This window comes from Tursiops truncatus, chromosome 12 (assembly GCF_011762595.2).
Source record: "Tursiops truncatus isolate mTurTru1 chromosome 12, mTurTru1.mat.Y, whole genome shotgun sequence".
NCBI lineage: Eukaryota > Metazoa > Chordata > Mammalia > Artiodactyla > Delphinidae > Tursiops > Tursiops truncatus.
The window spans coordinates 51,384,641-51,401,576 of NC_047045.1; the positions used below are offsets into that span (position 1 = coordinate 51,384,641).

A 16,936-nucleotide genomic window follows, 5' to 3' on the forward strand; every position below is an offset into this window, starting at 1 on the left:
TGTGATCAATCCTGAAACTGGATATAAAATTTGTCATCAAAGAAGAATTGGAAAGACATCTCCAACATAAGGAACAACATAAGGAAAAATGGAGTGTGAAAGTTCATGTGGCTGCCTCACTGGATGTACAAAGTCGGGGAGAAGTATGTGAGCCAAGGCTGGAAAGTCACAGTGAGGGATGGTGATAAAGAAACCAGCAGTACCCTGCTAGAGAATTTGAATTTATATCCTGCCAATGATAAGGAGTCCTTAAACATCCTTAGTCCAAACATTTTTTTCAGTCATTGTGTCAATGAAATTAAACTTTTGCTCTTAAGAGTATATTATATATACTGAACTGACTGACAATACTTAGAAAGTCATTGTTATTTTGTTTGGAAATATGCCAAAACTGAAACCATAATTCAACCACAGTTTGTTATCCACATTCTCCTGTCTCCTGAGACAATATCTTCTTCTGTTTCATTTTTTATAAATTCTTTTGTACATATGTGTCATGGGCATAATTTCTGCATCCTGTGTTCCATTATTAGTGATCCTTGTAGCTAAATTAATATTTAGAGAAACTTCATGTCATTTCATTGGATATTCAATAGTATGCTTTGCTCCAGCAATGTACTTTTTGAAACTTAAGTATAATTTAAGTGTATATATTGAAATTCAAGTGAAGTAAATACTTCAAATATTAGAATTCTATTTAGTAGATTTATATAATACTTAGAAATATTTTCATTTTAGAATCTGAATCTGACATTTCTGTTTATACTTTGGTACAGATTGTACTTGCAATCAGAAAAGTAAGTTTATTCTTCAGCATTTGGGTCAAAGTTGGAAACGTCTCAGGCAAGGGAGACATTTCTTACAAATGAGAATTAGACAATATTAGGACTGGAAAGTTCTGTAGAGAATGCTTAGTAAAACAATCTTGGCTTACAAAAGGAGATTTACGAAAAAAGTAAATACCCTAATGTCACAGAATAAATTACTGGAAGAGATAGACCAAGCCTTAAGTTTTATTTTCAGATAACTGTACTATATTATTCAAGCAGATTAATATTTCTAATCATTATTAGTTTTTATCAGTTATTTCTTTTCAAGGACCAGCAATACAAGTGCTAACTCCAAGCTAAGAATTGTTGACCATGATTTTTATTGCCAAGACTTTTAACGAGACTACAGATGCTCTTTATGAGTTATCTGACCTAGTATCTCTCTTTCTTATATAAAAATCAAGTGAAATAAAACCCAAAATTTGCAAGTCAAAATGATGAAGAAATTTTCTAACTTATATTTTGTCATTTCATAATTCTAAAGGAGTATCTGAATTGAATTTTCAGGTTTTAAGAATTGCTTTTTATTTAGCATATAATACATCATCATTCTATGAAAAACTGGGGCAGTAATAATCAATAAGGTGCAAGTAAATTTTATGTAGAATGATGAAAAATTTTTTCATGTTTATGCCTGAAATTATTTGACCTATAATGTGTACTTTAATTTACAATTAGAACAAAGTAACAATGCATTTTTATGTAGGGCTAATGATTTAAGATAATATCTGCAATTTGATTTTTAGAGACTGTAGCTTAAACTCCATTAATTTATTCCAGGATATGACATGGCAATTGATTTTAAGCAATTTTATTCAAGATAGTGTGTATTGTATTCCAACTCTTTTTTTTTCCCTAAATAGGCCTTTAGCAGAAAATCAATTTATAAATGAAAGAAAAAAGTCAGTAAAAAAGGGATAAAAAAATTCTCCCAAAACAATCTTTGTTCTGGCCACTTAGCTTTGTAACAGAGCAGCTTATAATATACTTTCTATTAAAAATCCCTAAGGGAAAAAAGAGAATAAACCCATATGTGGTTTCAGAATAAAAGCAGGAGTGAAAGTAAATATTAATAGAAAAAAGAGACATAATTAGCAGTTTAATGTCCTTGAACTTGCAAAGAGGTGTTTTCTTGGTGTGTTATGTGGTAAACACTACAATGCATTTCTGCAGTCTTTTATATAATCTAGCGTAGAGTGTCAAAGGAACAAACAAAAGTCAATTTTCTCTCTGGAGAACAAAATCGTAATCTTCAAATATCTATACTGAGTAATTAAAATAGTTTTTACTTGCCAAATCCTGGTTTTGGTGATCAAAATTCTCTATGAGGAAAAATAAGGTTTGTAAGAGTTTTCATTATAAAGAGGATGAAAATGGTCTTTTGCAGATTTAAGGATTTCTTAAAGAACCATCAATCTAATATTAAGATGTAGACAATGATCAAAAATACACTTTATCTGAAGTGCATTGTCATTAAATTCAGAAATCATATGACAACTTTTCTTCATATTTACAATTTGGGCTTTAGGAAATGGTTTATAACTGCATTCCATTAGTTTACATAAAGATTGTTAGACATTATATCAAGACAAAGTTTTAGAATTATAAGATAGATGAAGCAAGAGCACATGCATGATGTAAAAAGTTTGTTGCTTTTAAGAACCTAAAAGATGGATACAATTGCCATTAAGAAATTACTTTGATGAATCATGGAAGGGATAGAATATAAACAGAGTAGGAGTGACACACTACCCCTATGTAAATTGTGTGTTCTGGCAACGTCAGGTAACTTAATTTAGCTCATCTAACAGCCAGTTCCTCTGACTCCAGAGTTTAAAAGGTAACCTGGTGGTAAAAGTAGTGACCCCAGTATGAAACGCAGGGGGAGGTTCCTGGGGTAATGTTATAGTTTTACTGTTCTTCTCCATGAAATGGCCACAGTCTCTAAGGAAAGGAAAGGAAAAGATAGGCACAGAGGTCACATTAAGCAGAGGAGTGGTTCAGTTTCATGATAACTGAAAAGCAGAATTATGCATGACGGAAACTGGAATGTGGGCATTACAATTATCTCTCTGTGTGACTTGTGCTTGCCTATAGTATATCCTGCATAAAATAAGAGTGATCAAGTTACACATTAGTTTATTAGAGAAAATGGATCATTAATACAAGAACCATTAATTTCTGAGGGAAAGGTACAGCATGAATGCATCTTTTAGCATTGCCTCCAAATCTTGCCAACCTCACTGGCACACATTGCTCCTTTACCGGGCTGAAATTCTCTTTAGCATTCAATGACATTCCTACCAATAAATGAATCACATGAACCAAATATTGCATGGCAGGAGGTGGTACCCTGTAGGAGATCAATGCAACAATACAAACTTTTTGAGTGTGTTGTGAATCAGCTGTGATAGGGAGGATTTATACCTGTCTATTTATTAAAGTGATGAAAGGAATGGGGAGGAACATGGTGAAAAAGAAGGGACTAGAAAGAAATTTCCATACATGAGATCATATGATTATGAGAACATTCTAAAATTATTAAATGAAATAAAAGTAAGAAGTAGCAGTGAAATGTGTTATGTGAGCAAGTGAGATAGTGGAAAATTGCAAAAAGTTCTCTTGAAAATATATAAAATATGTAAGCAAGCAGAGTACACTCATTTTTACAAGCGTTGCATGAGCTCTGTATGTAGACCATCTTCTCTCCAAAGCCCACTTGATACTCCTCACACCCATTCCCAGCGCCTAGTCTGTTGTGGGCGCTCAATAAATATTAAACAACCAGAGCACAAACTATTGTCAAAAGTTTGGAATTCACAGGAATCAATACTATTGTTATTATACTTTAACATTTATTGAGGGTCAACAGCATGACTTAGTCCACATGTGCAAATAGGTTATTTTATAGTCACATATTAAGCAAATAATTAAATACAATATGTATCAACTACACCTTCAGTTTTACTACATTGATCTTAAATGTAAAATTGTTTCTCTCTTTTTTTATAGTGTTGACACATCATGAAGTATAAACATTTATTATTTAAATAAATACGTTTCTCTCAGAGAAATCATTACTCTTAGATATTATTAATGTTCACTTGAAAGTATGGGATCAATCTACAATAAATACACATCGCAGATTCTAAATAGACCAGTACATGTACAAAGAATAGAAGAATCTGAAAAGTGTCTGAGGACAATGACAAACACACAAACCATGTAATATCAGTTGGGTTTCACTTGTTGTGACAATTTAAAACACTAATACAATTATGTAGGGTACCATTGTTTACAAAATAGCAACAAAGGCAAAGAAAAACAGAAAGTCTTCAAGTGGACACAAATTACGGCACTTACGAATTTTAAAAGATTTCTTAATTTAAAGCAAAATATAAGTTTTATTACAGGAAATGAACTGCATTTGATACATTTATGATCCATATGCTCCAATTTTACCCTTAATAAAGTGATTACTAATTGTGTTCAAATTTATTCTTGGTGGTTAATAGGTACTCAAATTCTATTTAATCATTTTTCATGAATATTTTTGTCATGTTTGTACTTAAGTGGATTTTGAAGTGATTTTTAATTGTTAAGAGGATGGAAGACTATAACTAATGTTTCTGTAATGAAATTTTCAGTTTAATTTTGGGATACTAAAATATCCAAGTTTATAAAGTGTGTTTTCCCTTAACATTTGAGTCTTAGAATCCTAGAAATAAAAGTCTTTCTAGACCAGCCTTCTCCTATAGCAGGAAGAGCCTTTATATTCTGATATAAGGGACATACTACTTAAAAACTTTGTTGAACATAAATTTTTTTGATTCAAAGGAATAGAAGATCATCTAATTCAGTTCTATAATGTAAAACCAAGAAAAGTGAGGATAAGCCCTTATGTTTCTATATTTAGACATACATTGGCCTAATTGGGCAATTATTAAATTTTCTCTCATTTTAAGATTTTTTTAAATTTACAATATAGAAGGTGCAATTGCTAAATTTAATTTATTCGATGTCTTTATCCATATGATGGTTCACCACATGCTGTTCTGTTATGTAAGAGTACCATCTACAAAGATCATAATAATGATATAATTAATGAATAATGCATATTTAGTTATTAATTGCTCTACTTTTTTTACTTTAAAATGAGAGTAGTTAGATGATTTAATCACTTATCCTGGTTTCTGAAATATCTGGCAATCTTTGCTATCAGAAATCACATTTGATTTACTAATATATCTTAATTGTACAGTACTTAGAGGCACAGATCATCGATATCTGGATCACCTAGTATTCTTTTCTTCAACAATTCCTCTATGTTTTCATTCAACCCACAAGTATTTTTTGAACACTTCCTACATGCCAGCACTGTTACAGGCCCTTAGAACAAACTCTTAAAGAAAGCTTTAAGTAATATCATGCACAGGTGTGAATGAAAGAAAAAGAAAGATGATATGCGAATGATTTGATTTACTACTATTTTCTTCACCTTTTCATTGTTAGATTGAAATCACTTTGAAGGAAAAATATTAGAAACAAGGAGATGCTGGGACTCCAATCTACAACTCATATCATTAAAGTTAGTTGTCTTGACTGGTCTCCTTCCCTACCACAGTAAGTAAGAAGTCACTTCCCTAGAGTGACTGCTTTGATCCTCTGGCTAGTAACAAGCAAATACTATGAAAAATTTTCTTCTGAGAGAAAACAAGATTGAAAAAGAGAGAGGGAAATTGGATTTAGGGGGACAGGTCAATTTTGAAAAGTAATACTGAGGAAAAAGTACACTAAAAATGAGAAATTAAATATCAAACAATAAATAAACCAAGCTTAATGAAATGTGATGTACTCTTTCTAGATATAATACAAATATATAAAGACAAATCTTCATACAGTAGCACGTGTTGTGATGTTTTATCTTTGGCATTCCTTGGCTCTCACTATAAGGAGAGCAACATGTATTGTGGAAAATATTTGTGTCTCCTGATGCTTCTAGGTAACTGCTTTCTAAACAAGAGAAATCGTTAATGGTGTCTGTGGTGTGTGTGGGTGTGTATGTGTGTGTGTGTGTGTGTGTGGCTTTAGTGTGGGAAAATTTATAAAGAGTTTCTTAATACTCAAAATTCTGGTCTAGCCAATTTAAGATCTTTATGAGAAGAATAACTAAAAACCACATGATCCATCATGAATTAAAGATAAAATAGAGATACTTTTTTGGACTTTTGCAGAGGTTAGATTAACTAAATTTCAATTTTTAAACGATATGAGGTCTAGTTCACTAAATTACATAAACATAACATTTATTTCACCTTTCACTATATGAATTTTCCATAATGTAAAGTTTAGCTTAATTGATGTTTCCCAAGTACAATTATAATGCAGACTAAGTTCAGAGTTTCAGTGTACACAGTTTTACATAGATCACTCAGTGTATTTGAAATCTATTAAGAATTATGAGTGTCATAGTTTTTCCCTAGTACAAGTCCATAGCTTAAACCTTAAATGAAAATAACTCTTTATAAACTATTTAACTGTACTTCAAAGAATTATGAACTAGTTTTAGATTATTTATACTTCTGAAAATAACTAAAAACTATATAAGGAAGAGAAATACACAATAGTCAAAGCATCATCTTATGTATAAATATTAGAATATTATGATGAAATCTGTAGAATGTAATTGATTTATTATCACATAAATTCCTTGATTTATTAAAATCACAAAATATATATTTTCATATAAATTATTAGTCATAGATATACCATCGCAAAAGTATGCAAGTTATCCAAATACCTTATTTCTTATGATTTAAAAAGAATGAATTATAAAATAATCTGAAGGAGTAAATTCACATCCCTCAGAGCCATTTCCAGTCTCAAAACTATTTGAGGCAACATTATAGAATTAACGAAACTGACACCAACATGAAGGTAAGAACACATAAACAATCTGAGCTTAATCAGTTATATGTTAGGTACTATTACTAATGTGGACATTTTATATTCTAGTCAGTCTTCTCTTAATTTGCTGTGGCTATAAAAACAATCTGCAAATGCTGTAAGATGAGTAACCAATGCCTGTATACTAGAGGGGAGAAAAACTATGAAGCTTAATGAAAGCAAAAGGTTTTGATTCTCATTTATATTGAAGCTGATTTTATAAGGAAAAATGCCTAAGTAAATACTATATACTTGACTAGGAGTTTATATTTTTTCATATCCTTTTACATACGTTTTCTTGTTTGAACTCCACATCTTGTCAGACAGGTAGGTCGGGTATAATTAACTCTATTTTTTAGAGAAGAAATTTAGGCTCAGAACCTTGTCTAGGTCAACAAGTTGAAACTGGGATCTGTGCTCCTAGAGCTCTACTTTATATTTCAGAGACTGAAGTATCCACCTCAAAAAGAAGTTGACAGAAACATTTTATTGAATTCTAAAAGTCCAGGTAGTCCACAGAAGCCAAAATGAATTTGAAAACTTATTCAGTGTGATTTAATGTGATTTTTCTTTTGAAAAACCAAAGGAAATAAATGCTTAATGAATTTTTTAACCTTAGTTTACTTATCTGAAATGTGAGGGTTTGAAGGATTTTCTTGATATATATATGTAAAAATATCTAATTTCTGATATTAGGAATTTGTCTCAAATTTAAGAGGAGAAATGATTTTGATTTCATTCTTGACAAAATTATTTCTAGTTCCGATTTCATCTATTTATTATAATAAATAATACATATTATAATATTATAATACATTAAAAGCCAAAGAGTGGGGGGAACAAAAATTAAAATTATTAGCACTATGAGCTCTGACAGAAGGCCCAACATCACTTCAAACACTTTTATTCTACTCTGCTGTAGCATTTTTCTCAAGCATATTCTAAAATGATATATTTATTATATAGCTGCATTAAAAAAAAGAAAATGCATTATTTATGGCATTATGGTTTGTAACACTGAAATTTTAGACCTCTTGGGAGAATCAACTGCTGAAGTTGTAATATAAACGCAAGTAATTTACCTGTATTGCTGGTTTTTTGCTTTAACATACTACTTTTCAAGCAGTAGAAATTGTTTTTGCATAAACAGAATTGTGTCACCTCTATTCTTTAAACTATGATCAGTCAGGTGGTGTTAAAACCACAAATCAAACAGAAAAAAATGTCTACCAATTGCCCTGGAAGATTTCCTTATTCCCAACAATCTTCAGCATTTCTCTTGATGTAATTAAGCAGTCTGTGGAGCTTCCCTGTTCTGAACTTACACTCAAAGTTTAGTTATACAAAAGAACAAAAACCCAGATTGCCACCTCACATTCTCCCTGGCACAGAAAAACATGCAAGGACAGTGAAAGAGAGCAATCGATTTAAAGGTTATTGTCGTCCGCCTGTCTGAATCCAGTGCTTTCCTCCTCATGTTGTTGTCTTTCTAAAGATAATGTCAACCTCCTTCATTTTTTTTTACCTTGCTCCACTGTCTTGGTTGTTTTCTCTTCCTTCTTTCCAGGTACAGCTGCAAAGCAGAGATAAGGTTTAAATAAAATTCCAGATGTAAATGCTGCTTCTGCTCAAAAAGGCATTTTGTAACTCATTCAAGGCCAAAATTTTCTTCTAAACAACCTATTTTAAAGCTTTTTCAATATTTCTCACTTCTTTAAAATCCAACTGAAACCTACTATTATAAATCTATTCTTAAAGAATTAGAGAAAAAAAATAATCCCTTGCCCTCTTCTTACTAGTCTTTGCACACTGTTTTCTATCTTATTCTTTTATACTCTGCTTTGATAAACAAGCTTTATGAAGAATTCCGCTTGACAGGATTATGATTAATCGATTTACATTCCAGGTAATTGCTGGAGCCACTTAGCGTCTTGAAAATGTCAACTAGATGCTCCTTAAATTCAAGCTTAATGTTGCTTAATCAACTCAAAGGACAGTGTAGTCATGCTTGAGATTTGCTTAAATATTAAATGAAGTCATTCCAAATCACAAGTAACCAAAAAAGAAATAAGAATTTATCACTTAGGTGCTGTTTCCCATGAACTACTGAGATTTTACTACTCTCGGTGGAGTATTATCTGCTTACCTTGTTATACATCCAAGAAATAGAAATGATTCATACAAAATCAGTGTACTGAAATAACTGATTCAAGTAAGGATCTTCAGAGGACATTAGCAACTATTAGATGAAGGATGAATGGGGAGCTGGATATTGCCGTCATACCCAGGTATCACCCCCAAGAGTTGTATGGGGAAAACTGCAACTTGGAAATGAAGAAATGTGATTGTCACCAGCTTAACCCACTGAGGAAACTTAAAGCCACTCATTCACAATAGGACATCCAGACATTCTGTGCTTCCTCATGACATGCAGTGTAATGTACAACTGTATCACCTCTGAAGTATTCTTGCCAAAGGAGCCAACTGGAATCAAGTTAAGCCAAAGATTAAGCTTTCAGGTTAATCAAATATATGATATAGAGAACATATTAAATAATATTCTGAAGAAACAATTACATAAATCAAGTGTCTACAGAGTAAATTATCATGATCTTTTCAAAAAGTTAATGACATGAACTAGAGACAGAGTAAGGGAAAAAATGACTTTTTGATATAAAACTTGCTAAATTCACTCAGTTGTAATAGTTCAACTGTATATTCTTTTGAATTTTTCAAGCAGATAATTTCACCTGTGAATAGTTTTATTTTTTACTTTTTTATTCTTGTACTGATTAATTCTATTTCTCACCTTATTGCACTGGTTAGAATATCCAGTACAATGCATAATAGAAGTGCTGATAGCAGACATCCTTGTCTTGTTCCAATTCTCAGGGAGAAATCTTTCCATTTTTCTCCATTGAGTATAATATTTGCTAATGGTTTTTGTATATATCTTATCAGAATAGGGAAGTTTCTTTCTACTATAATATGAAATATATCAAATGCATCTTCTATGATAAGTATAATTTCCCTTTATTCTATTATTCTGATTAATTACATTGAATTTTGAAATTGCAGTCTAGAAATAAAACCAACTTGGTTCCATTTTGTCTTTCTCATATAATATCAGACTAGATCTGCTAATATTTTGTTTAGATCTGTGCCCTTATGTTCACAAGAGAAGTTAACCTGTATGTTTCCTTTCTTTTTTGTTCCTTGCTAGGTTTTTGTATCAAGGTTATTCTAGCTCCATAAAATGAGCTCCATAAAATGTTTCCTCTTTTTCTGTTCCTGGAAGGTTTGGTACAAGATTGGTGTTAATTTTTCCTTAAATGTTTGAAAAACATTCACCGGTGAAGCCACCTGGCTAGACTTTTCTTTGGTGACAAAATATAATTAAAGATTCAAAATGTCAATTGTATTAAAATTTTCAAACTCACTGGGAAATATTTCTATTTTTTAATTATCTGCAGAATCTGTAATGATGATTCCTTTTAATTTTCTGATATTAATGTTTTGTGTCTTCTCTTTTTTTCTTAATAAGTTTACATAAGGGTCTATCAGTTTTTTCAGTTTTTATAGAGAATCTAATTCGGATTTATTGCTTTTTCTATTGTACTATTTAATTTCTATTTCTTTAGCTTCTGCATTTACATTTTTTATTTCTCTTTCTTCTTTCTTTGGGTTTCATGAAAATTCTAACATAAATTAAAAATTATTTTCTTCCTAAATGTTTGCTTTTCAGCCTTTCTTCTTTTCTAATGAATATTTTTAATGAGTATAAATTTCAGGTAAACACTGTTTAGGAGCATCTCCAGTTTCAGTGTGATATTTTCATCATAGATTAATTCAACATATTTCCAAAATCACTGTCATTTTTTCTTTGGCCCATGGGATATTCAGGGATGATTGCTTATATTTCTTACAGCATCTAGCATTGTTTCGGACCTAGCAAGTGATCGATATATATTTGCTTGGTGATTAGGTGTATTAATTGAAAAATGAGATTTGATAATAAATATTCTGAGTTAGATCAGTTTTGGTATTAGTATATTTCCTGAAAGAGGAGAGATATTAGGTGTAGCCAATGAAACATGAAAAAGGCAAAGAAGCAGGAAAGCCTTGTGTGTGCCTAGAGGAAGTGAACAAGTGTAGCTGGAGCAGCGGGTTCCCATAGAAGAGATATGAAATAATCTAAAAATAGATGAGGTCAATTGCATAAGCCCCTGAATTCCAAACTAAAGAGTTAGACTTTATTATAATTACTTTAAGGAGCTAGTAAGGTGTGTGGTACATTAGTCTCCTCTATGAATGCTCTCTCTCAAATCAATGTGAAAATCAAACACTGATCATTTTTAATTATAATAGAGCCCTGGGCATATAGCCTTATTCATAATTCTTTTATTCTGAAAACTCAGTATGAATATTGTATAGGAAATATGTATTTTTCAATTATTTTGTTTTAATCTTCTGAAGAGTAAATATCTTTCAGAAAACACTGGATTGTGACTTACACACAAAGACCAAGTTTTTCTACAACAAAGACCAAGTTTTTCTTTTCCAGTGGTGAGTTATTAACTCCTTGCACTTGTATTAAGTAGAGGAGGCTAGTCCCCTAAACCAGTTTTTTTTTAAATTCAGAAAAGGTCACTGAAAATACCAATTATCTATACAGAAAACATTTTACGTGAAACGACCCTTTCATTTCTGATTCTGATATAAAATTCATCAAGCCTAATTCTATGGAGAGTAAGTATTAGGAATAAACAGTTCATCTAAGTTGGATTTTCTAATTGCCTGTAATCAAAGGAAGACCTTAATCAAATTCTCCTTCTATGCTATAGGGTACATGAAACCTCCTTTCATGCTGGAAATAAGAAATTTCCATTTGTTCTACATTTGGAGGTGTTTATTTTAGAAAAAAATGTAGATTTGTGCTGCACTCCTTCAGTGACCGCAACTAATATTAAGGAAGCAAAGTAGCTAACATTCTTATAAAATGATGCCTGGATTATGGATAGCCCTGAGATAAACTGTAAGGTGGATAAATTGGTTTTCTATAATTCCAGGGTTTTTTTTTAATTTCTTTATCGCTGTTTAATTTACCTGCAAAGTTCCAGCTTATACCAAACTTCAATCTCACTTTTATTACAAGGATACCAAAAAGACGCTTTCTCAAATTAAAATTATTGGTTTTAGTATTTATATCTTACCATAATATTATTGAGGTAACACTGATTAATAACGTTATATAAGTTCCATATGTACAAGATTATATTTCTACTTCTATATACACTACAGTATGATCGCCACCAAAAATTTAGTTTCTATCCATCACTATCTCTTTTATTCATTTCACCCTCCCCTGCCCTTTCCCACTACTCTGATCTCTGTATCTACATGTTGGGTTTTGCTTGGTTTGGTTTGTTCATTTATTCTGGTTTTCTGTTTGTTTTTTTATATTCTACATATGAGTGAAATCATAAGATACTTGTCTTTGTCTGACTTAATTCACTTAGCCTAATATTCTCAAGATCCATTGATGTTGTCATAAATGGCAAGATTTCATTTTTTATGACTGAGTATTATTCCATTGTGTGTGTGTGTGTGTGTGTGTGTGTACCACATCTTCTTTATCCACTCATCTGTTGATGGGGACTTAGGTTGTTTCCACATCTTGGCTATTGTAAATAATGCTGTGATGAATATTGGGGTCCATGTATCTTCAAATTGGTGTTTCATATTCTTTGTATAAATACCCAGAAGTGGGATAACTGGATCATAGGGTAGCACTAGTTTTCAATTTTTTGAGGAATCTTCATACTGTTTTCCATAGTGGCTACACAGTTACATTCCCATCAGCAGTGCATGAGGGTTCCCCTTTCTCCACATCCTCACCAATACTTGTTATTTCTTGCTTTTTTGATAATAGCTATTCTAACAGGCATGAGGTGATATCTCATCGGGGTTTTAATTTTAATTTCCCTAATAATTAGTGATGTTGAACATCTTTTCAAGTACCTGTTGGCCTTCTATATGCCTTCTTTGGAAAATTTCTATTCAGCTCCTCTGCCCATTTATTAATCTGGGTTTTCTGGTTTTTTGTTGTTGAGGTGTATGAGTTCTTTATATTTTTTTGATATTAACCCCTAACTGGATATATGATCTGCAAATATCTTCTCACACTCGGTGGTAGGGCAGGTTGCATTTTCATTTTGTTGATGGTTTCCTTTGCTGTTCAGGAGCTTTCTAGTTTGATGAGTCCCATTTATTTGTTTTTTCTTTTGTTTCCCTTGCCTGAGGAGACACATCCTGAAAGATACTGCTATGACTGATATCAAAGAGCATACTGCCTATATTTTCTTCTAAGAGTTTTATGGTTTCTGGTCTTACATTCAAGGCTTTAATCCACTTTGGGTTCAATTTTTTGAGGAAGGTATGAGGTAATGATCTAGTTTCATTTTTTTTGCATGTGGCTCTCCAGGTTTCTTTGCTCCTTTTTTGTAAAAATTTCCACATATGCGTGGGTTTATTTCTCGGCTCTCAATTACATTGCACTGATCTATGTATCTGTTTTTCTGCCCATACCATGCTGTTTTAATTACTATAACTTTGTAATATAGTTTGAAACCAGTGCATGTGATACCTCCAGCTTTATTCTTTTTTCTTAGGATTGCTTCAGCCATTCAGAATCTTTTGTAGTTCATATACATTTTAGAATTTTTTGTTCTGTCTCTGTGAGAAACATCCTTGGGATTTTGGTTGGGATTGCATTGAATCTGTAAATTGATTTAGATAATATGGACATTTTAGCAATGTTCATTCTTCCAATCCATAAGCACAGAATATACTCACTTTTTTTGACTGTCATTTGCTTGGAGTATCATCTTCCATCCCTTTACTTTAGCCTATGTTTATATTTAGAGCTGAGGTGAGTCTCCCAGGGGTAGGATATAGCTAGGTCTTGTTTTTTAATTCATCCATCCACTCTGTGTGTTTGACTGGTGAATTCAATCCATTGACATTTAGGGTAATTATTTACAGAGGAGGACTTAGTTCTGCCATTTTATCTTTTGTTTTCTGGGTTCCCGCTTTTCCTTGTGTTTCTGTCTGCCATGTGGCTTTGATGGTTTTCTATGATGTTTTGTATCTTCTTTGGATTTCTATCTTTGAGTTTGCTAATTCTCTCTTCCATATCATATTCTCTTTCCCAATGCTTTCTGATGCATTCTTCATCTCATTTATTCAATTCTTCAGCTCCAGAATTTCTGTTTGGCTCCTTTTTAGAGTTTCAATTACTTAAAGTATTCCTTCTGTTCATTAATTTTATTCCTAAGCTCATTGAACTGCCTTTCTGAGCTTTTTTGTAGTTCATTCAGTTTCTTCAATCAGTTAGATTGCAATATTCTGTGACTTTAAGTTTGGTTTCTGGAGAATTATCATTTTCTTTTTGTGATACTGTGTTACTGTGGTTCTTCATGGTGCTTGATGTGTTGTTCCTCTGCCAGTGCGTTTGAAGTACTGAATACCATTTTTGTTTGGGTAAAGCTTTTTTTTTTTTTTTTTTTTTTAATTCTAAGGATTCTACAGGTTAGAAATTAGAAGGCTTTCTTTTGTTTTCCAGTAGGTGGCACTATAGAACAAGTTTTTGGTTTCTCTCACCTGTGCTGCCTCTGGTTTTATTTGAGAGTCAGCATTTTCTGCCCTCCACCACCTGTATCAGAGGTGTCACCCAGTGCCCTTGTTACTGTTGCTTGTGCCTCTGGGGTAATTGGTACCTTGCTGCTGTTGGTATTGCTGGCACCACCACCTGGGGCATCAGGATGGTGGGTGCTTCTGCCACATCTGGGCTGTCCTGATTTGCAGGCTCCAAGGGGTGGGTGGGGTGCAGTTGGAGTTGCAAGTGCCTCTATATCAGGTATTGTCAGATTTGTGGGCTTCACCACTGCAGGCAGGGAACAGGGGGCTGGAGTCGTGGATGGCTCTGTGGCTGGAGGAACTGGGTCCCAGTTATCTATCAGGAGGCTAGAGTCCTATGTATTGCTTCCCTTGCTGCTTTTGGGTTCTCTGGGGCTGCAGGCTTTGCTGCCACAGCCAGGGGGCCACGATTGCAGGGACTGCCTCCACTGTTTCCCCAGTTCTACCTCCTCGATGTGTTCCAGTCCATCCACCTTTAGATGTGCAGATATGTGGAATTCTCTGGCATTCTGATGGGTTGGGCGGAGGCTTATTGTTGAGTTGTTAATATTTCACAGGTTGCAGATTGAAGGGGAGAGACAAGGAAGCATCTTATCTGCTGTGATGCTGACATCGCTTGCTTCATTCTAGGCTCTTATTTCACTATGTTTCCCTCAATTTTCCTTGAGGACTCAATTCTTTCTTTCCCCTTAACACCACTCAACATATGCCCATTAGTTATAGGGGCTTGCCTGGGTAGTGAGGCTTCCATGGAATTGGGGTATGTTAGAATTCTGGTAAAGAGTGGAGAGTGGTAAGGAAATATTGTGCAGTTTGAAATATCACCCATATGACACATACATTACTTCTGGTATATACATCTATAGGATTAGCATGACAAACTATTATTTCCAAGGATGTAAGAATGTAATGTTACCTGCCCAAGGGTTATTGCCTGGGGATGTCAATGACTGAAACAATGGAATAAATCACTGATTGTGGAAGACAAAGTCTTAAATCTTGGATACATATTCAGGTGGAGAGACAGGAAAGAGAGGCTTCTCATCATTTCTCAGACAATGCTAACAACTCAATCTATTCACAAGGCCATCCTTTCCGGCTATCATTTTCCCTGAATCTTACTTGTAGTAAATTTGGAATTATAAACAATATGGTATTATTGTAGCATACAAAGTATCTGAAGATGAAACTGGAAAAGGATATAGGAGCCAGATCTTGGAGGACTCTTACATCATTTTAACAAGTTTGGACTTTATTTTATAAAAAACTGGGAAAAAATAGAGTTTTAAATTAAGTGTGGTTTATTCAGTTTTATGACTTTGATAATATATGTTGAGGGGTTTCTGCTAGGATGAATATTAGTGAAATAAAAATAAATATGTGAGGACAGTGTTTAGATCATTACAGTGGTTCAAGAAAAAGATAATGAAGACTTGAATTAACATGGAAGTCATAGTTATGAATAGGAGGAAGTAAACTCAAGAAATATTTAGGAAACAAAATCAGCAGAACTTGAAGATTCTCTGAATAATCACCTGAAGGCTAGAAAGAGAAAATTAATCACCCTCAGATTTCTAGGGAAGTGGAGGGTGGATTGTGGTTTCACCAATGATAATTAAAAGGAAGCTGGGAAAAGGAAATGAAGAGTATAAGTTAAGACACATTGAATTTAAAGGTGTTTATTTGACATTTGAATATACAAGCCTGAAATTTTCAGGGAAAAGCTCTTTGCCAGAGAAGTCCTGAAATGAAGACATAGAATTGGAGATCTTCAGGATAAAAGGCAGAGTTTTAACCTTGAGAGTGTGCATATCTCACGAAGAGAGGCTATAGAATAAGAAGTTCAGAGGATTAATGATGGAATCTGGGGAACACCAATAATTAAGGGGAAGCAAAGAAAAACACACAAAGAAGTCAGAAATTAAGCTCAGAGAATATGGTGAGAACTAGGAGACTGTTGTCATGCTCACCCAACAGGAGAGACGCTTAGAGAAAAGACAAAGTGGTAAATGCCACTGAGACATCCAGTGTGAGGACTGGAATGGTTCCATTGGTTCAGCAATGATAATGTCTTCAGCATTGGCCGTATTATCGGAAGCACAGTAGGAACAGAAGCCTCATCTTTGTGGGAGATAAGAAGCAGTGTTAACACTCCAACATCCAGAAGACCAGCTAAGATACAGAGGAGAGAAAATAGTAGACAGAGATATGGGAATCTAGAAAAAAGTAATTTTAAACTGAGAATAATATTTCCAAAATTAGGAATAAAGTCAATAAGGAGAGGGCTTCCCTGGTGGCACAGTGGTTGAGAGTCCGCCTGCCGATGCAGGGGACACGGGTTCGTGCCCCGGTCCGGGAAGATCCCACATGCCGCGGAGCGGCTGGGCCCATGAGCCATGGCCGCTGAGCCTGCGCGTCCAGAGCCTGTGCTCCGCAAAGGGAGAGGCCACAACAGTGAGAGG

General features: G+C 33.5%; 1 protein-coding gene across 9 annotated transcripts in view; it reads right to left on the bottom strand.

The window, feature by feature from the left end:
- Positions 1 to 16,936, bottom strand: part of TRDN (triadin) — a 373,465-nt gene that overhangs the window by 95,470 nt on the left and 261,059 nt on the right. For 7 of the 9 annotated variants that reach the window (XM_073789556.1, XM_073789553.1, XM_073789554.1 and 4 more), the window contains one exon: positions 8,302 to 8,349. The exons of the other annotated variants lie outside the window; for them this stretch is intronic. In XM_073789556.1, the coding sequence (XP_073645657.1) occupies positions 8,302 to 8,349 (48 nt within the window). The remainder of the gene's footprint in view (positions 1 to 8,301; positions 8,350 to 16,936) is intronic. 9 annotated transcript variants of the gene reach the window in all.